The 15,782-nt window shown below is 36.8% G+C and overlaps 1 protein-coding gene across 7 annotated transcripts in view; it reads left to right on the top strand.

Moving 5' to 3' along the window:
- Positions 1-15,782, top strand: part of cdh12 (cadherin 12) — an 868,710-nt gene that overhangs the window by 662,348 nt on the left and 190,580 nt on the right. For all 7 annotated transcript variants that reach the window (XM_062977611.1, XM_008114209.3, XM_008114208.3 and 4 more), the window contains one exon: positions 6,278-6,691. In XM_062977611.1, the coding sequence (XP_062833681.1) occupies positions 6,470-6,691 (222 nt within the window). In that variant the 5' untranslated portion in view covers positions 6,278-6,469. The remainder of the gene's footprint in view (positions 1-6,277; positions 6,692-15,782) is intronic.

Genomic DNA, 15,782 nt, shown 5'->3' with positions numbered 1-15,782 from the left:
GGACCAGGAGTGTTTGGGTTTTCTGATTTTTTAAATTATTATAATTTTTTTGGATTTGCAATACTTTTATAATACATGTATATCTGTATATAATTAGATTTCTTGGAGATGGGACCCAAGTCTAAACATGAAATTCATTTAGGTTTCAAATGTACCTTATACACATATCCTGAACATAATTTTATTTAATATGTTTAATTTTGATGATTTTGTGCATGAAACAAAGTTTTTTACACTCCAATTTCAGAAGCAAAGATGTATCTCAGCCACCTATGTGGACAATAGTGTATTTTGGAATATTCAAGAATTTGAAGTGTCAGACATGAAGTATGTTCAACCAGTAGCCAATATTGTAAAGGCAAAGTTTTTACTGTAAGCAACTGATAGACAAATATCTTGTAAATTTTTGAAAGAATATTGATTTCAAAATAGTTGACTCCAAATAATATCCAAATTGTAGGCCCAAGTAGACAATGTGTTTGCAATAGTCTGATTCCAACTCCATTTTTTGTTGAGATAAAGGTGGAATGGAGAAGTAGAGAAGCTTCATGAGGCATTTAACTGAATGTTAAATATTGAGCTCATCATCACAGCCCTCACAACCACAACTCAGGAAGAGTCCATGACAATCAAATCAGTTCTTCTGATCCAGCATTATTTATTAAAAGAATAATTGCATAGCCAGCTGTGTTTGCTAATGAAAAAAATAGCAGAGTGAAACCTTCTCCATTGCCAATGAAAGGAAGGACACATGGTGCTTCATGTTAATTCAAACAATCTCAAAACAATCTCACACTGTGCTGCTCCCCTGCCACACATTGAATTCAATTGGTAGCATTTTCCTAATTTAAGGAAAGCATAGAGGAAGGAGGCTTAGGAACTTTTCTGCAACTGCCTTTGTCAACCTGACACCTAAAGATGTATTGGACTATAAATGTCATCACTATCAGCCAAAGCAGACAACAGTGCCGGATTCTGTACAGGGTTGATACAACAAACCTTCCCTACAGTTTCTTATACGATAACACTTACTCATTTCTATATAGTTTAGAAGAAGGAAATAATTTTAGGGTGTGTGCGTGAACAGAATCATACTGGTTTTTTTTTTCTGTTGTACAGAAGCAAAACAACTCCCATGATGTCTGATACAATGAGACAATATGTGAATTTAGCATGAGACAATGTGTGAACCAAGGCAGCAGATTCATTTTCTTACATGAACAATGTTTAGGGTTGCCATATTAACTAGAGTTACAACTTACTTGCATTTTAAGCTAGCAATAAATTTTTGACATCTTACTTTTCTTTCAAGCCTATATTCTTTCAAATCTAGGAATGGTCTAAATGTTATTTTCAACCATGTTTCCACTCAGATGCAAGGTTTTTAATAGCTGCCTAAAATGGAACTACAGGCAATCCCCAAATTAAGAACAAGATGTGTAGGTTTGTTCTTAAATTGACTTTGTATGTAAGTTGGAACAGGTACATTTTAAAAGTGTAACTCCAGCTATGTATATATCAGGAGTTCTACTTTAAAAAATGTACCTGTTCCTACTTACATACACACACACACACACACACACACACACACACACACACACACACGTGTTTTGGATAGCATAGGGAAGGGTTAACAACCCTGTGGTGTCTGTTTTGCTTCCTATATCCCTGTTCAGAAGATTTCACCTCACTTTATGTTTCTCCCATAATTTGATTTTGAAAAAAAGTTGATTGTTGTGGAAGCAAGGATTAATGAGAAAGTTTCAGTGGAGACATCTTTTCCCCATGATAACTCTTTCAGGCATGAATTTTTCTTCTGAGGGGTAGATTTCCTCTCACTTCCTGTTGTCTTACCCCCGTTCTTAACTATGAGTATTTTGTAAGTCAGCTGTTTGTAACTCAGGTACTACCTGTATATATTAAGTTAAATAACTTTAAAATGTTGCATTTTAATTGGGTTTTTTTAAACATCTAAGGCCCTAAATGGCTTGGTACATGGCCAATAAAAGAAGTTTTTCCCATGTGTACCCCCTGTTTCAGCACACTCCTGATGCACTCCATTCAATAACTAGGCTCTTACTAGTGATGCTAACTTTGTGTATAGTTAGCAACATGCTCATTTTGATACATTTTTTGCAGCCCCCTTTATAATTGTTTGATAATTAGGTTTAGTAGTTTCAATTGCACTGTGCTCCTCTCTTTTTAACCAGCATGCTAAGTGCCTTCTTTTTTCTCTCTTACATTTTGTCCAATTTTGGTTTGTTTTTGTTTTACAGTGGTGTTACTTTTTTGTTCTTCCAAAGAGAAAATGCAATATTTTTTAAGGAAATGCAATAACTACATGACAGTTTATAATCTTTATCACATTTTAAAATTCATTATTTTTGCTTTCCCAAGGGCAGTAAAGTTCTTGACCATTCCTGTATTGTAGCCTTGCAAAGAACCCCACAAAAGTATCAATGACATAATTTATTATCATTTGTGCCTTCCTTCTAATTTTCACAGGATAAGAAATGTAGAAGAGGAAAAACTCTGCAGCTAGGATGTAAACATAGGCTAATTTCAGTTTAGTTGGGAAAACAAGAGTTCATTTGATCTTGGATGCTCAGCAGGATTAGCTCTGGTTAGTTTTTGAATAGGAGACCTCCAATGAATATCAAGTGTATTAGCTTAATTTCAGAGAATGAAAGTGGTGAATCTGCTATTCAATATTTGAGCATTCCTTTCTTAAAGCAACCATAAGACATAGAATAAAATTGCAGAATCACAGAGTCGGAAGAGATCACATGGGCCATCCACTCCCAACCCCTTTCTTGCAGGAACACACAATCAAAGCATTCATGACAGATGGTCATCCAATTGGTGCCTTAAAAGGTCTAGAGAAGGAAACTTTACTACATTCCAAGGAAGCATATTCCATTGTCAAACAGAGCTTACGGTTTGGGTTTAGGTGGAATATTTAGTGGTTAGGAGGAATAGCTTTTAGATAGCAACACATCATAGCAGGGGTTTTGGCTAGGTGTGCTTGGATACCTGATTCAGTGATCAGTAGGCATATGCAAAAAATTCAGAAGTGTTGAAAATCTTAAGAAAATCAGAAATTTTGTAAGTCAGAAATCATATCTAAAGCCATGGCCCACAAAAAATATTTTAGAATTGAACTTACCTCATACTTTTTTGTTTTAGTTTTGTAAATCTTGGAAGGCTCCCAAAGGCAATTTCATATTCAATGCAAGGAAACATGCCATTAAGCCAAAAAGGCTGCCTGGTTGCCTTGCCATTCCTCTCCCTGGAATTAATGGAGTCACTCTCAGCATTAGGAGTGGTGAAAAGATGGAGCAGTGCATTTTGGAAACAGCACAGAATGCTGGGAAATGTAGTTTGGGAAGGGAAGAAGCCCTATGCCAAAAAATTCAAAAGGTTCTGTCCTAAAATACATTTCCCAGACTGCATCAGCATCAGCAAGCACCAATCAGGATAATAAAGAAAGAGGTTTGTCTCTCCCTAACAACAGCCAGAATCTGCAAAGAAAAGGGCTGGCTGATACATCTCCAGCTCAATAAGGGAAGCATATTAATTGGATGTCAGGAAAGTTTGTATGATGCCTTTCTGCCCGGAAGAAGAGGGTCAATCTAGAAGACCCTTAATGGTGCCCTGCACTATGATTTCTGTTCCTGGGTTATAAATGTAAGTTCCTAATTAGTTCTGTCATCAAAACATGGTGAAGGTTTATTACACTGCAAAAACTTTGTCTTTGTGCAAGGGACATAGTCCTATAGCACATTTTGCTTTGCTGAGTCTCCACCAATTTCACAAAGTTTCTGCCAGAAATAGTTCCTGGAGGAGAACAAGACTACACAATTAAACAGGAAAGAACATTTTGAAACTAGTAACAGATTTTTTTTATTATTTAAAAAGTTGTTTATACAAAATTTGAAAATTCACCAAAACTCTGTGGATAAGTAAAATATTCTGAAACTTGATGTGCAAAGAGTGGTAAATGTGTCCTACCATTGTAGCAAGTTTCACCCCAATAACTTTAAAAATGCGGGTGATAGGAGCCCATTAAGTTTCCTCATACTAATTTAATTATGCGTAATGATGTTTGAGACTCCAACTCCCAGAAGCCCTGAACATGTTGAACATGTTATTTTTATTTTTTATTTTTATTTTTTCTATTTCTATACTATAACTATTACTTTTGCTTTCTTTTTTTTATGTATTTCAAAACTCATAAATAATTTTTTTTTTTTAAAAAAAGAAAGGTTATGAATTCTTGGAGCTGAAGTTCAAAACCCCTAGAGCAGGGGTCCCCAAACTACAGCCCGGGGGCCACATGTGGCCCATCGAAGCCATTTATCTGGCCCCCTCAGTGGCAGCTCCCTCCTTCTCCGCTGAGGAAGGCATGTGCAGCGTGAGGTATAACATTGGCCACCGCAGTTGAAGGGAGATGTTGACAAGCTGGAAAGCATCCAGAGGAGGGCGACTAAAATGATTAAGGGTCTGGAGAACAAGCCCTATGAGGAGCGGCTTAAAGAGCTGGGCATGTTTAGCCTGCAGAAGAGAAGGCTGAGAGGAGACATGATAGCCATGTACAAATACGTGAAGGGAAGTCATAGGGAGAGGGAGCAAGCTTATTTTCTGCTGCCCTGCAGACTAGGACACGGAACAATGGCTTCAAACTACAGGAAAGGAGATTCCACCTGAACATCAGGAAGAACTTCCTCACAGTGAGGGCTGTTCAGCAGTGGAACTCTCTCCCCCGGACTGTGGTGGAGGCTCCTTCTTTGGAGGCTTTTAAACAGAGGCTGGATGGCCATCTGTCGGGGGTGCTTTGAATGCGATTTCCTGCTTCTTAGCAGGGGGTTGGACTGGATGTCCCATGAGGTCTTTTCCAACTCTACTATTCTATGATTCTATGATTCTATGATTCTATGAAACGAGATGTATATGCTGGATTTTGAATCACAAGTCGAACACTTCCCAAGTTTTTAGGACTCTGTGATGTATTATTATTATTATTATTATTATTATTATTATTATTAAGAACATTGAGGCTGGGTGGCCATCTGTTAGGGTGCTTTGTTTGTGCTTTTGATGCACAAAGGCAGAAGACAGTTGAACTAAATGGCCCATGGGATCTCTTCCAACCCTCTTTATTATTTATATGATGATGATTAACATTGAGGCTGTATTTGTTCCCGTTTTGTTTTTCTACTTCAAAATAAGATATATGAAGTTTTCATAGGAATTTGTTCATATATTCATATATATTCTGGTCCTCCAACGGTCTGAATGACCGTGAACTGGCCCCCCGTTTAAAAAGTTTGGGGACCCCTGCCCTAGAGGGTCACAAGTTTGACACCAATGATTTAGAGGGTTGCATGAATTCTGCCTATAGTTTGCAGGAAAGAAGGCACCTAATATCCTGGCAGTGCAGACAATTCCATCAATTGATGGTTTTAACAGCCTTTAAATAACACAGCAAACATAGTGCTTTCTCTCATCCACATTTCCTTCAGCCAGAATGCAAAATGAGGTCTAATGACATCACTGTACAGGGCAGGAGGTAAAAATGTGCAATGCAGCATAGAAAAGTGGGGCACAATTCTTTGTCCTCCAAAATATTTTAGTTTTCAGTGCGCAGAACTATGCTGAGTTCTTCATGTCATTGAGTTCTATTAACAAATTTCCTTCTCACATAACATTATGTTTTCCTGCTATTGTGCCACATTATTAGCCCCTGCTGGCCTTCGTCTAGCTCTAAAGGATTTGCCCATTTGTAAATAATTACACTATCTGCAAAATCATATCTTTATTCCTCTTGTTTTAAAAGGACCAGAAGGCTGTTTTTGGCTCTCCTTTGCCCCATTTTAATATTTACATTAGCAACAAAAATATCTAATGATAAAGTGTGTCTACTCTTGCTCCTGGTATTTTGTGTTTTCCCCTCACATATGAATCCCAAGTAAATAATATCTGAATTCACTGGTGTGTAACAGCTTTATTTTATAACTGGGCCATAAAGGGCAAGCTGCATGCTTCTCTTCAAGCAGACAGTAAAATAATACAAAACAGAAACAGAATGAAGCAGTCCTATAGTTACTGTGCAGTGTTGTGTTGCAAGTCAGAGCTCCAGCATAAAAACTCAATACTATTTGGAGATTTGTTCTGTGGTTCAATCTCGCTAGAAAATAACTAGGTGTGAGAGAATTTGGATGAATACTTCAGTGTGGTTTTATATAATTTCATTTTGCCTTATAAATCTCTTTTATAGGTCTCTTTAGATGGAATTTAATGCAGCAGAAACCTTGCCACCAGAAGGATTAATGTCTGCATTAGCATTTCGGCAATAAAAAAAATCCGAAGCTAAGTGGTGGAGGCCCTCGGACAGCCTCAAACCTGGATTCTTCAACTCAGCATTCCGTGTTGGAGTTTTTAATTACTTGCTGTAGGGAAACCATTGCCAATGCTTACAAGGAACTGCTTATCCCTCCTTCTCTGGGTCCTGTTCGATGGAGGTCTCTTAACACCACAACCACAACAGACTTTAGAAGCTGAACCAAGGGGAAATGTTGCCACAACACCAGAGCGGAGGATGCCCGCCGTGCGGGTCAAGCGAGGCTGGGTGTGGAATCAGTTCTTTGTGCTGGAAGAATACATGGGCTCCGAACCTCAGTACGTGGGAAAGGTAAATGTTTTGTTTACTCAAAAGTTCAGCAAATTAATGTGCAATCCTTTACACATTTATTCAGAAGTAATCATCATTGTTTTCTTCCAGGTAATTATGTAAAGGATTATTATGTTATATATTAAAAATGCATGTATTTCAGTCAACACTTCTTTTTTTCGTTTAAGTGTTCCAAATTTTTATTATTTATATTTATGTAGTGGCCTGTTACTTTGAAATGAGAAATTATATTACTTCAGTTTTAAAACACCCTTCTTAATTCAGGTGTATCTTATGTATTCTTGTTGTTGTTGGTGGTGGTACTGAAATTATGGTGTGTCTTACAATTGAAGAAATACAATAGTTACCTCTCTTTGAAGAAACACTCTCTATGTTTAGCAATACTCAGTTTTCGACATGGAGAAAAAATTGATACAGTATGGCCACTTCCGCAAAGCTGTATAAAATCCACATTGAACTGGATTATATGGCAGTGTGGACTTAGATAATCCAGTTCAAAGCAGATATTGTGTATTATCTGGCTTTGTGGAATGACACTATGAGGCTGCTATCTTGTTCTCACTTACCTGAAACTAGTGGGACACTCTTCTGAGAAGTGTGTTGTACAGGATTTAAAAGATAAATTCAGATCCAGGTTTTTGTAAGTGCATACAAGAGAACAGTTGACGAAATGTTTAAGTTTCAGAATTGTTGTTAGAACATATCCTTTCCAGCCTATTGAAGCAAATAGTTCTTTTTCTTCCCGTTTATTTTCCTCTTTACTGTGTGCATTACTACCCCTCTCCCATTCTGTGGAATTATTCCAGATTTTAATCTGAAAAGGTCACATCTATTACACTTTGATATTGATTTGACTTGTGGAGGTGCCTATTTTCAAATATCCTTTTAAATTGCTTGAGATAATTCCCTCAATGCATCTTCCCAGATAAATAATATATGACCTCTTCTATCAGGAAAATCAGCTGACATACTGCTGATGTGCTACAGCAATTCACGGGTCTAATTGGGAAACAAGTACATGAGTAACTTTTGAGTATGCAAAAGTAAACATATGTTTAGGTCCAGTTATTTTATTTACATTTATAATAGATTGACAATGACATTTTCAGCTAGATCATCTTTTCTTATAGACAAATTAAAAGGCCATGCAATTATCCATAGCCCCTATGGAGACTGAATAGGGTTTTTTGCTGTTGTTATATTTGAAGTAGTAAAGGTACTACAAGTCATATGTTGTTGTTTATTGTATGCACACCAGCCTATTAACTGTAGTGAATTTGTTTTACTAGGTAGCCTATTATCTAAATGGGTGAGACAAATTTAGATTCTGAGACCACAATCACAAGTGGCTTTGCATTATTTCAAAAAACTATAGGATATGGTTGGCCAAATCCAACAAAGTAACATATTTCTGTATACTTAAAAGACAAGAATATAATTGTCCCAAAGTTATCTATATCACACATTCTTTTCCTTTAATTAAAAGAAATAAAAGTGTTCAATTTAATTTCACATCTTTCTCTATCTTAATTTCCATGACATTGTAGAGTATATACAAGGGGAAAGAAATACGCCTCTAAAAGACACATAATACAAGAAAGGTTCAGTTCTCAGTGCATCCTTTTTTTCCTTTTCGTTTTTGGGTATTTGTGAATTTTCTGTGGTATTAAATAACCTTGAAAATGTGACCTGGCAGAATCTGTTGGTGCTGTTGTAAGTTTATTTAGGTGACATTTATGAAGGAGAGAGTGACATCAGCATTAATTGCTTTTTAAAAATGTATGTGTAAGTCTATCTACATATTTAGAAAGCTGTTGCAGGAGGATTTTGCAGTGTCACAAAAGAAAACACAGTTTTCATATCATTTCCATTTGGTATCTTTCGTGTGTGTATGTGTGTGTGTATGTGTGTGTGTTAATATTGTTATGTTAAAATTCAAAAGCAGCAGCTAGGGTCACATTTAATACCCTTTTATATCCACAAAAATACACATGCACAGAGACATACATAAATAGCAACAATGTGTCTCTGAGTTACGTTGCTCTCTGGTTATTATATTACAGTAGAACAGATGTTAGGCCAATCACAGGGTAATATCATATTCTAGCATGAGTTAAACTAAAATGTAATTGCATATGTTAATGTGAATGTGAATAGTTCCTATGGAGATACAGCTATAAGGAAAAGATTCTGTGAACCATGTACAATTCAAGAAAATGCAAGCATAGATGAGATCTCACCTTACAAAAGATGTTGGACTCCATCATTTATCAGTCCAGAAATCATGGCTAATAGTCACAAATTGACACTATACCCCAGCATCTGAAGGGCTATATTTTTTTCCTTATTTCCACATTTGCTCTTCCTTGCTTCAACCAGTTTTAGATACTACCATTAGAAAATAGTCAAGATTAATTATACATCATGATAGGCATGCCCTGTTGCCCAGACCAGGGGAGTTATGCCACATTGCTCCCTTTTTCTTGCACATAGTTTCATAGACTCATAATGTTGGATGGGGCCCTATAGGCCATCAGGGCCACACACGGCCACCTCCTCCATGCAATTTCACCAGCTACAGCATCACTAGCAGCATTTTGATTTGTTTCTTATCACCTCATCAGATGGGGTGATTTTAGCATCCCAGGACACTTCCACCCTGTCTAAAGGACTGATGGTCTCGCTGCCATCAGACAACACAAGGGAGCTTCCTGTAGAAGCCCCCCACCCCCCCAACCATGTTGAAAGCATCACCAGACAATTCCCTTTTAATGGAGCCAGCATGGAGCCTCTTCACAATGGCAATACTTTTCCCTTGTGATGGGGAACATGCCAAGGAGTGGAAGCTGCATGTAGAGTGACAGAGTCACCCTGCTGCTCCCTCATTCCTCCCCAGAAATCCTGTGAAGAGGGATGCTTCTCCAGGGCTTTATGATGAGGTCAGTGAGATGAGAAAATGCTACTACCCTGTTTCTCCGAAAATAAGACAGGGTCTTATATTAATTTTTGCTCCCAAAGATGCACTAGGTCTTATTTTCAGGGGATGTCTTATTTTTCCATGAAGAAGAGCTCACATTTATTGTTGAACAACAAAATGAACATTTATTATATACTGTAAAGTAGTTGTCATCACAAACCAGCATAACCAGACAAACTGTGAATCCTATCAAGAATTTCTTGTTACTACCATTATTTACATGTGCAACAATCTATGGTACCTCTTGCAGTTTAGGTTTCACAAGGTTTCCACACTGATTTCTCTCTATTCTAGTTTCAATGTAGTCATGAATGATGAATAATATAATATACTATAATAATAATAAGATAATATAATAATAATATAATGATATACAATATATTAATTAGATAATATAATAATAGGATATAATAATAACAGAATATGATAATAATATGGTATTAATAGGATAATATAATAATGGGATATAATAACAAAATAGCATAATAATATAATAATAATAGGATAATATAATAGAATAATAGAATGGAATAGAATGATATAAAATATATTAATAGGATAATATAAAATGGAATATAATAATAACAGAATAATAATATAATAATATGAAAATATAATAGAATAATAATAGAATAATAATATAATGATATAATAATAATAATAATAATAATAATAGAAAAATATAATATAATGATATAAAATATATTAATAGGATAATATAATAATGGGATATAATATAGTAACAGAATATGATGATAATAATATGGCAATAGAATAATAGTATAAAATAATGTTTCAGGGTATAGGATAGGAATAAGGATGAGAGGAGAATCCCAATGCGTCCTGTACCTTTAAGGAGCCTTGGGGACGAGTGGAAAGCCCTCTTCCTTCCTTCCCTCCCACCCTCCCTTGCCCGGGCTCCAGAAGCCAATCAGAAGCCTCTGGGAAGAAGGCAGCATGGCCAGGAGGGAGACGGAAGGAAGGAAGAAATGGCAGCGCAGCAGCAGCCACGGAAGGTTTTTCAAACCGCGGCTGGGGGACAGGCAAGGCAAGGCAAGGCAGGGAGGGAGGGAGGCACAGAAAGCAAGCACTTTCCCTCCCTCCCTCCCTCCGGTGTATGAATGAGTGCTGCTTCTGCCCTGCAGCCATGCTTCCCAATGGAACTCTGCTGCAGCCTTAGTTGCTAGGTCTTACTTTCAGGGGATGCCTTTTATTTGGCAATCCCCCCAAACCCCTGCTAGGTCTTATTCTTTGGGGAGGTCTTATTTTCGGGGAAACACGGTATCATTGGCAATCCATGGGACACAGAATATAGTAAATGCACAATCGTACCACAAAGCAAAATGGGGCCCCTGGTGGCACAGTGCGTTAAACTGCTGAGCTGATGAACTTGCGGACCAAAGGGTGCCAGGTTCAAATCCTGGGAGCGGAATGAGCACCCGCTGTTAGCCCCAGCTCTTGCCAACCTAGCAGTTTGAAAACATGCCAATGTGAGTAGATCAATAGGTAACGCTCCGGCGGGAAGGTAACGGCGCTCCATGCAGTCATACCGGCCACATGACCTTGGAAGTGTCTACGGACAACGCCGGCTCTTCGGCTTAGAAATGGAGATGAGCACCAACCCCCAGAGTCGGTCACGACTGGACTTCACGTCAGGGGAAAACCTTTACCTTACCTACCACAAAGCAAGTAGAAGTACATACTGCAAGGACAGAGGAGAAAATATTACATGGGAATATTACATGGCAACTTTATGTGTATCATATCTGGTCCCAAGATTAGTTTTACATAGTATAATCCTATTTGAAGATCCAGAATGGAATTGAAACAAATGCCTTCTAGTCTAGAATGTCATCATAATGGATCTCCATGTGTCCAAAGAAGAGACCCTCAATTTTCCTTGCAGAGGACCTGCATGCAAACTGAAACCCTGGAATAGTATCTAACTATAGCAAGGATTTTGCTCCTCAGTCTGTCTTTGTTTTAACATAGATCTCATATTCCAGTTGATGTGTTAAATTATCTTTGGTCGGATACATTAGTGGAGTCATTAATGCTCTATTTCTGATTTGCTTATTCATGTGTTTGTATAGCAAATTACAATGTAACCTCTTAAAACTACAGTAGAGTCTCGCTTATCCAACGTTCTGGATTATCCAATGCATTTTTGTAGTCAATGTTTTTAATACATCGTGATATTTTGGTGCTAAATTCGTAAATACAGTAATTAATACATAGCATTACTGTGTATTGAACTAGTTTTTCTGTCAAATGTGTTGTATAACATGATGTTTTGGTGCTTAAATTGTAAAATCATAACCTAATTTGATGTTTAATAGGCTTTTCCTTAATCTCTCCTTATTATCCAACATATTCGCGTATCCAACGTTCTGCCGGCCCGTTTACGTTGGATAAGTGAGTCTCTACTGTATTGATACATTTTATGGCTATTCCAACAAAGATTCCAGCTAAGATTTATTTTGTATATTGACTCTGCTTGCACATAACATGGAGAAATTTCATAGCAGCTGGTCATTTTTTCAATGGGATGTCTTGATGCCCTGAGGTATTCTGATCAAAAGTAAATTTATGTATATTCCTTACAACCCTGCTAGCTGCTGAAAACAAATGGGAGGAAACTGATGAAACCAGGTAAATCAGAATTCAGATAGACGTGGTGCTTAATTGTTAGCTTGGCATTCTGTTGTTGAGAGGCAGAAATCATACTCATGATGAAAAAGATCCTTACTGTGGGTATAATCTCCAGTTTAAGATAAGTAATATTGATGCATCCTTGAGTGCTAAGCGTATACTTTAAAGCAAATGTGTCCCTTGTGTGCCACATGTTCCTAGATGATAAAAATAAAATATGGTGGCTCCTTGGGGATAGAATGCAAAGTAAAGAATGTGCAATGCATATCTCATTAACAAAGAGCCAGTAAGCATAGTCTATGAACATGAAAACTGTGCTTGCTAAATGGTTAGTGAACTGATGTTTATGGCTGACTTCATCAAAGTAGGATTTATAGTGGTAAAAATTCTTAGCTGCATCCGATTCCTAGGGTCAGATGAATGTAGTTTTCTCCTTTTGGTAATTATTTATCTGCTTGATTTCCTTAAATAAGTAACAGGTTGTTGGTTTAAACTGCAGCAATATATATGCAAATAAGTGGCCCAATAGTATAGAAAGCTTTCATCATTATGTTTGCACCATGGCTGCTAGTCAGCGCCAGCACACCACAGTGAATCTTCACAACTTCCTCCTACAGAGAGAGTATATATAGACAGACTTGACAGAGTATATTGCGTGATACAGGAAGATAAATATCTAGCAATAAACCCCTCCCTGACCTGTATTGGTTGTTGGATACAGAAGAGTTGTATTTTCAGTGAGAATCAGGATGCTGGAAATCATGTCTTTGCAGTGAAGCATATAAATCTAACTGTTATGAGACAGAATTGTTCTTATGATTTCAGCTTGTTTGTATTCTGAATAACTATTCCTAAAATCATGCTTCTACTTTTTCATTTCCTACCAACATGAGGAAAATGTTGGCATTAGCTTTCTTTTTCCTCTTCAAACCTTACATAAACAAATATATAAAGATGAAATTGCATGTATATAAAAAACAATGTGCATCACTATATATATATATATGTGTGTGTGTGTGTGTGTGTGTGTTTATATGTATGTATATATATATATATATATATATATATATATATATATATACACAAAATATAATTTACAATAATATATAATAATTATAACATATTGTATATACATATAATATTCATAATATTATATTGTAATATGATATACTACTAATAATACAATATAATAATATTAATTATATATTATATTTTACATGTAATATTACTAATAATATTACAATATATTGATACAGTACAATATAGTAATTTATTACCAGTATTGTACTACGCTAATATAATATTGTATGTAAATTTAATTTGTAAGCCGCTCTGAGTCCCCTTCGGCATATAAATGTAGCAAATAAATAAATAAATAAATAAATTTCAGCCAATGTGAAACATGAAGAAACAACAAGTGCTGTATATAACATATACACTCAAGTGTGTATAAAATGTGGGGGAAAGGAGAGGAAAATGATTGCACCTTTATACAGAACTTGGATTACATGGCCACACAACAAATTGAACATCAATCATCCAAAAATTCAAAATAGTTCCAAATTTGGAACTGTTTACATGAGTGTCTGAGATAGCGACACCTTTTCTTTATGATGGCTAATAATAATAATAATAATAATAATAATAATAATAATAATAATAATAATTCATTTGTTACCTGCCTTTCCTAACAGCTCAAGGTGTTTCAACAGTCAAAACATATAAAAATAAAAAACACATACAACAGAACACTTATATCAAAGCACAGGGTACAAGAATAAACTGACAGCAGCAATAAAATTCAAATCCAAAACCCATGTTTCAAAGTTGATTGAGTAGAATCTGAATATCTCTCACTTTCCTCCAGATTTACATTAGCTAGGAAAGGATGGGTCTTCACTTGTGTGCATGAAATACTGACAGCTCATTTAGCAGTCGGATCTCTTCCGGCAGTTCATTGTTTAATGCACAAAATGATGTAAAATGTTGTACAACATCACCCTCAGGCTATGTGTAGGATATGTATACAGAACATAATTATATTTTGTATTAAGACTTGCGTCCCAAGTCCAAATATTTTATTATATACATCTTTATGTATGTATATATGGGGGAGGGAACACAATTCACAACACTTGATCTTAAGCCTTTCATATAAGGGATACTCAACCTATAGTGGAGGCCCTAGTGATGCAGCGGGTTAAACCACTGAGCTGATGCATTTGCTGACCAAAAGGTTGGCAGTTTGAATCCAGGGACCGGAGTGAGCTCCAGTGATTAGCCCCAGCTTCTGCCAACCTAGCAGTTTGAAAACATGCAAATGTGAGTTGATCAATAGGTACCGCTTCTGTGGGAAGGTAACGGCGCTCCATGAAGTCATGCTGGTCATATGACCCAGGAGATGTCTAAGGACAACGCTGGCTCTTTGGCTTAGAAATAGAGATGAGCACCAACCCCCAGAGTCAAACACTAGATTTAATGTCAGGGAAAACCTTTACTAACCTATAGTAGGGTTTTGAGAAACCCAGTAAAAATGAAATTGACAGAAATTAGAGAAGCATCAGTGAGACAGATCATTTATAGCAATACAACAAAAGTTAGAGGAGGATATGCTTAATGGTTCTGCTACCAAGTTCTCATCTAAAGTAGTCTTGATGGATGACAGGGGCTGCTGTGTTGTCAAGAAAAATTGGAAGACATGTTCTATTTAGGTGCAAAGGCATATGTCAGTAAGCAAAACCTCTGAAAAAGGAGCTCCTTTTTCAAAGTCTTTTTACACCTGAAGATCTCTCTGTTTCCTCCACATTCACATTAGCTAGACAGTTTTGCCACCAGAGACATAGACTCCCGATACTGGATGGCAGCAACATGTCTTCAGTACACAGTGCACTCAGCCAATTCTACTTTAGTTGTCTCAAGACCCATTTACACTCTACACTGACAACTTAATGCAGCTCCATGCCAACTCAAAACTGTGGTGGCCACAATTTGCATGCTGTTAGTGTATGCTGCAGTGTGCATTAAAGGAGATATGGCAGATTTAAAAAGCTGCAGGAAAAGTCTAAAAACAAGCCCTATAATGCACTGTAGCAAATTCCAATATATTTCAGATCCAGGATGAAATTGGCATTGTACCTACCTGCTGATGCACTTGTAGAATCTGAAACACAGGCTGCTAAAAAATGCTCCAAGGACATGACTGACTAGCAACAACTGAATCTAAATGCTCCAAATCAGCCCCCAATTCTGCTATGGTATTTACACTATTCCACTATTGAATGATGTCAGCAGCAGGAACACAGTTCTCACTGTACAGTTGGGCCAAATCTGGTTTGGCCCCACTGGACTGTAACCCTTACTGATGTGGTTTTTCATTGCCACAACAGCTGCAACCAAACTCTAAAGCACTACTTTTTAAAAATAATCCCCTTTCTGGCTGATGAATTTTTATGTGATTCCAGG

Source organism: Anolis carolinensis, chromosome 4, assembly GCF_035594765.1.
Source record: "Anolis carolinensis isolate JA03-04 chromosome 4, rAnoCar3.1.pri, whole genome shotgun sequence".
NCBI classification, from domain to species: Eukaryota; Metazoa; Chordata; class Lepidosauria; order Squamata; family Dactyloidae; genus Anolis; species Anolis carolinensis.
Note: the sequence above shows the minus strand (reverse complement) of the source record. Positions and strands in the feature narration are given on the sequence as shown.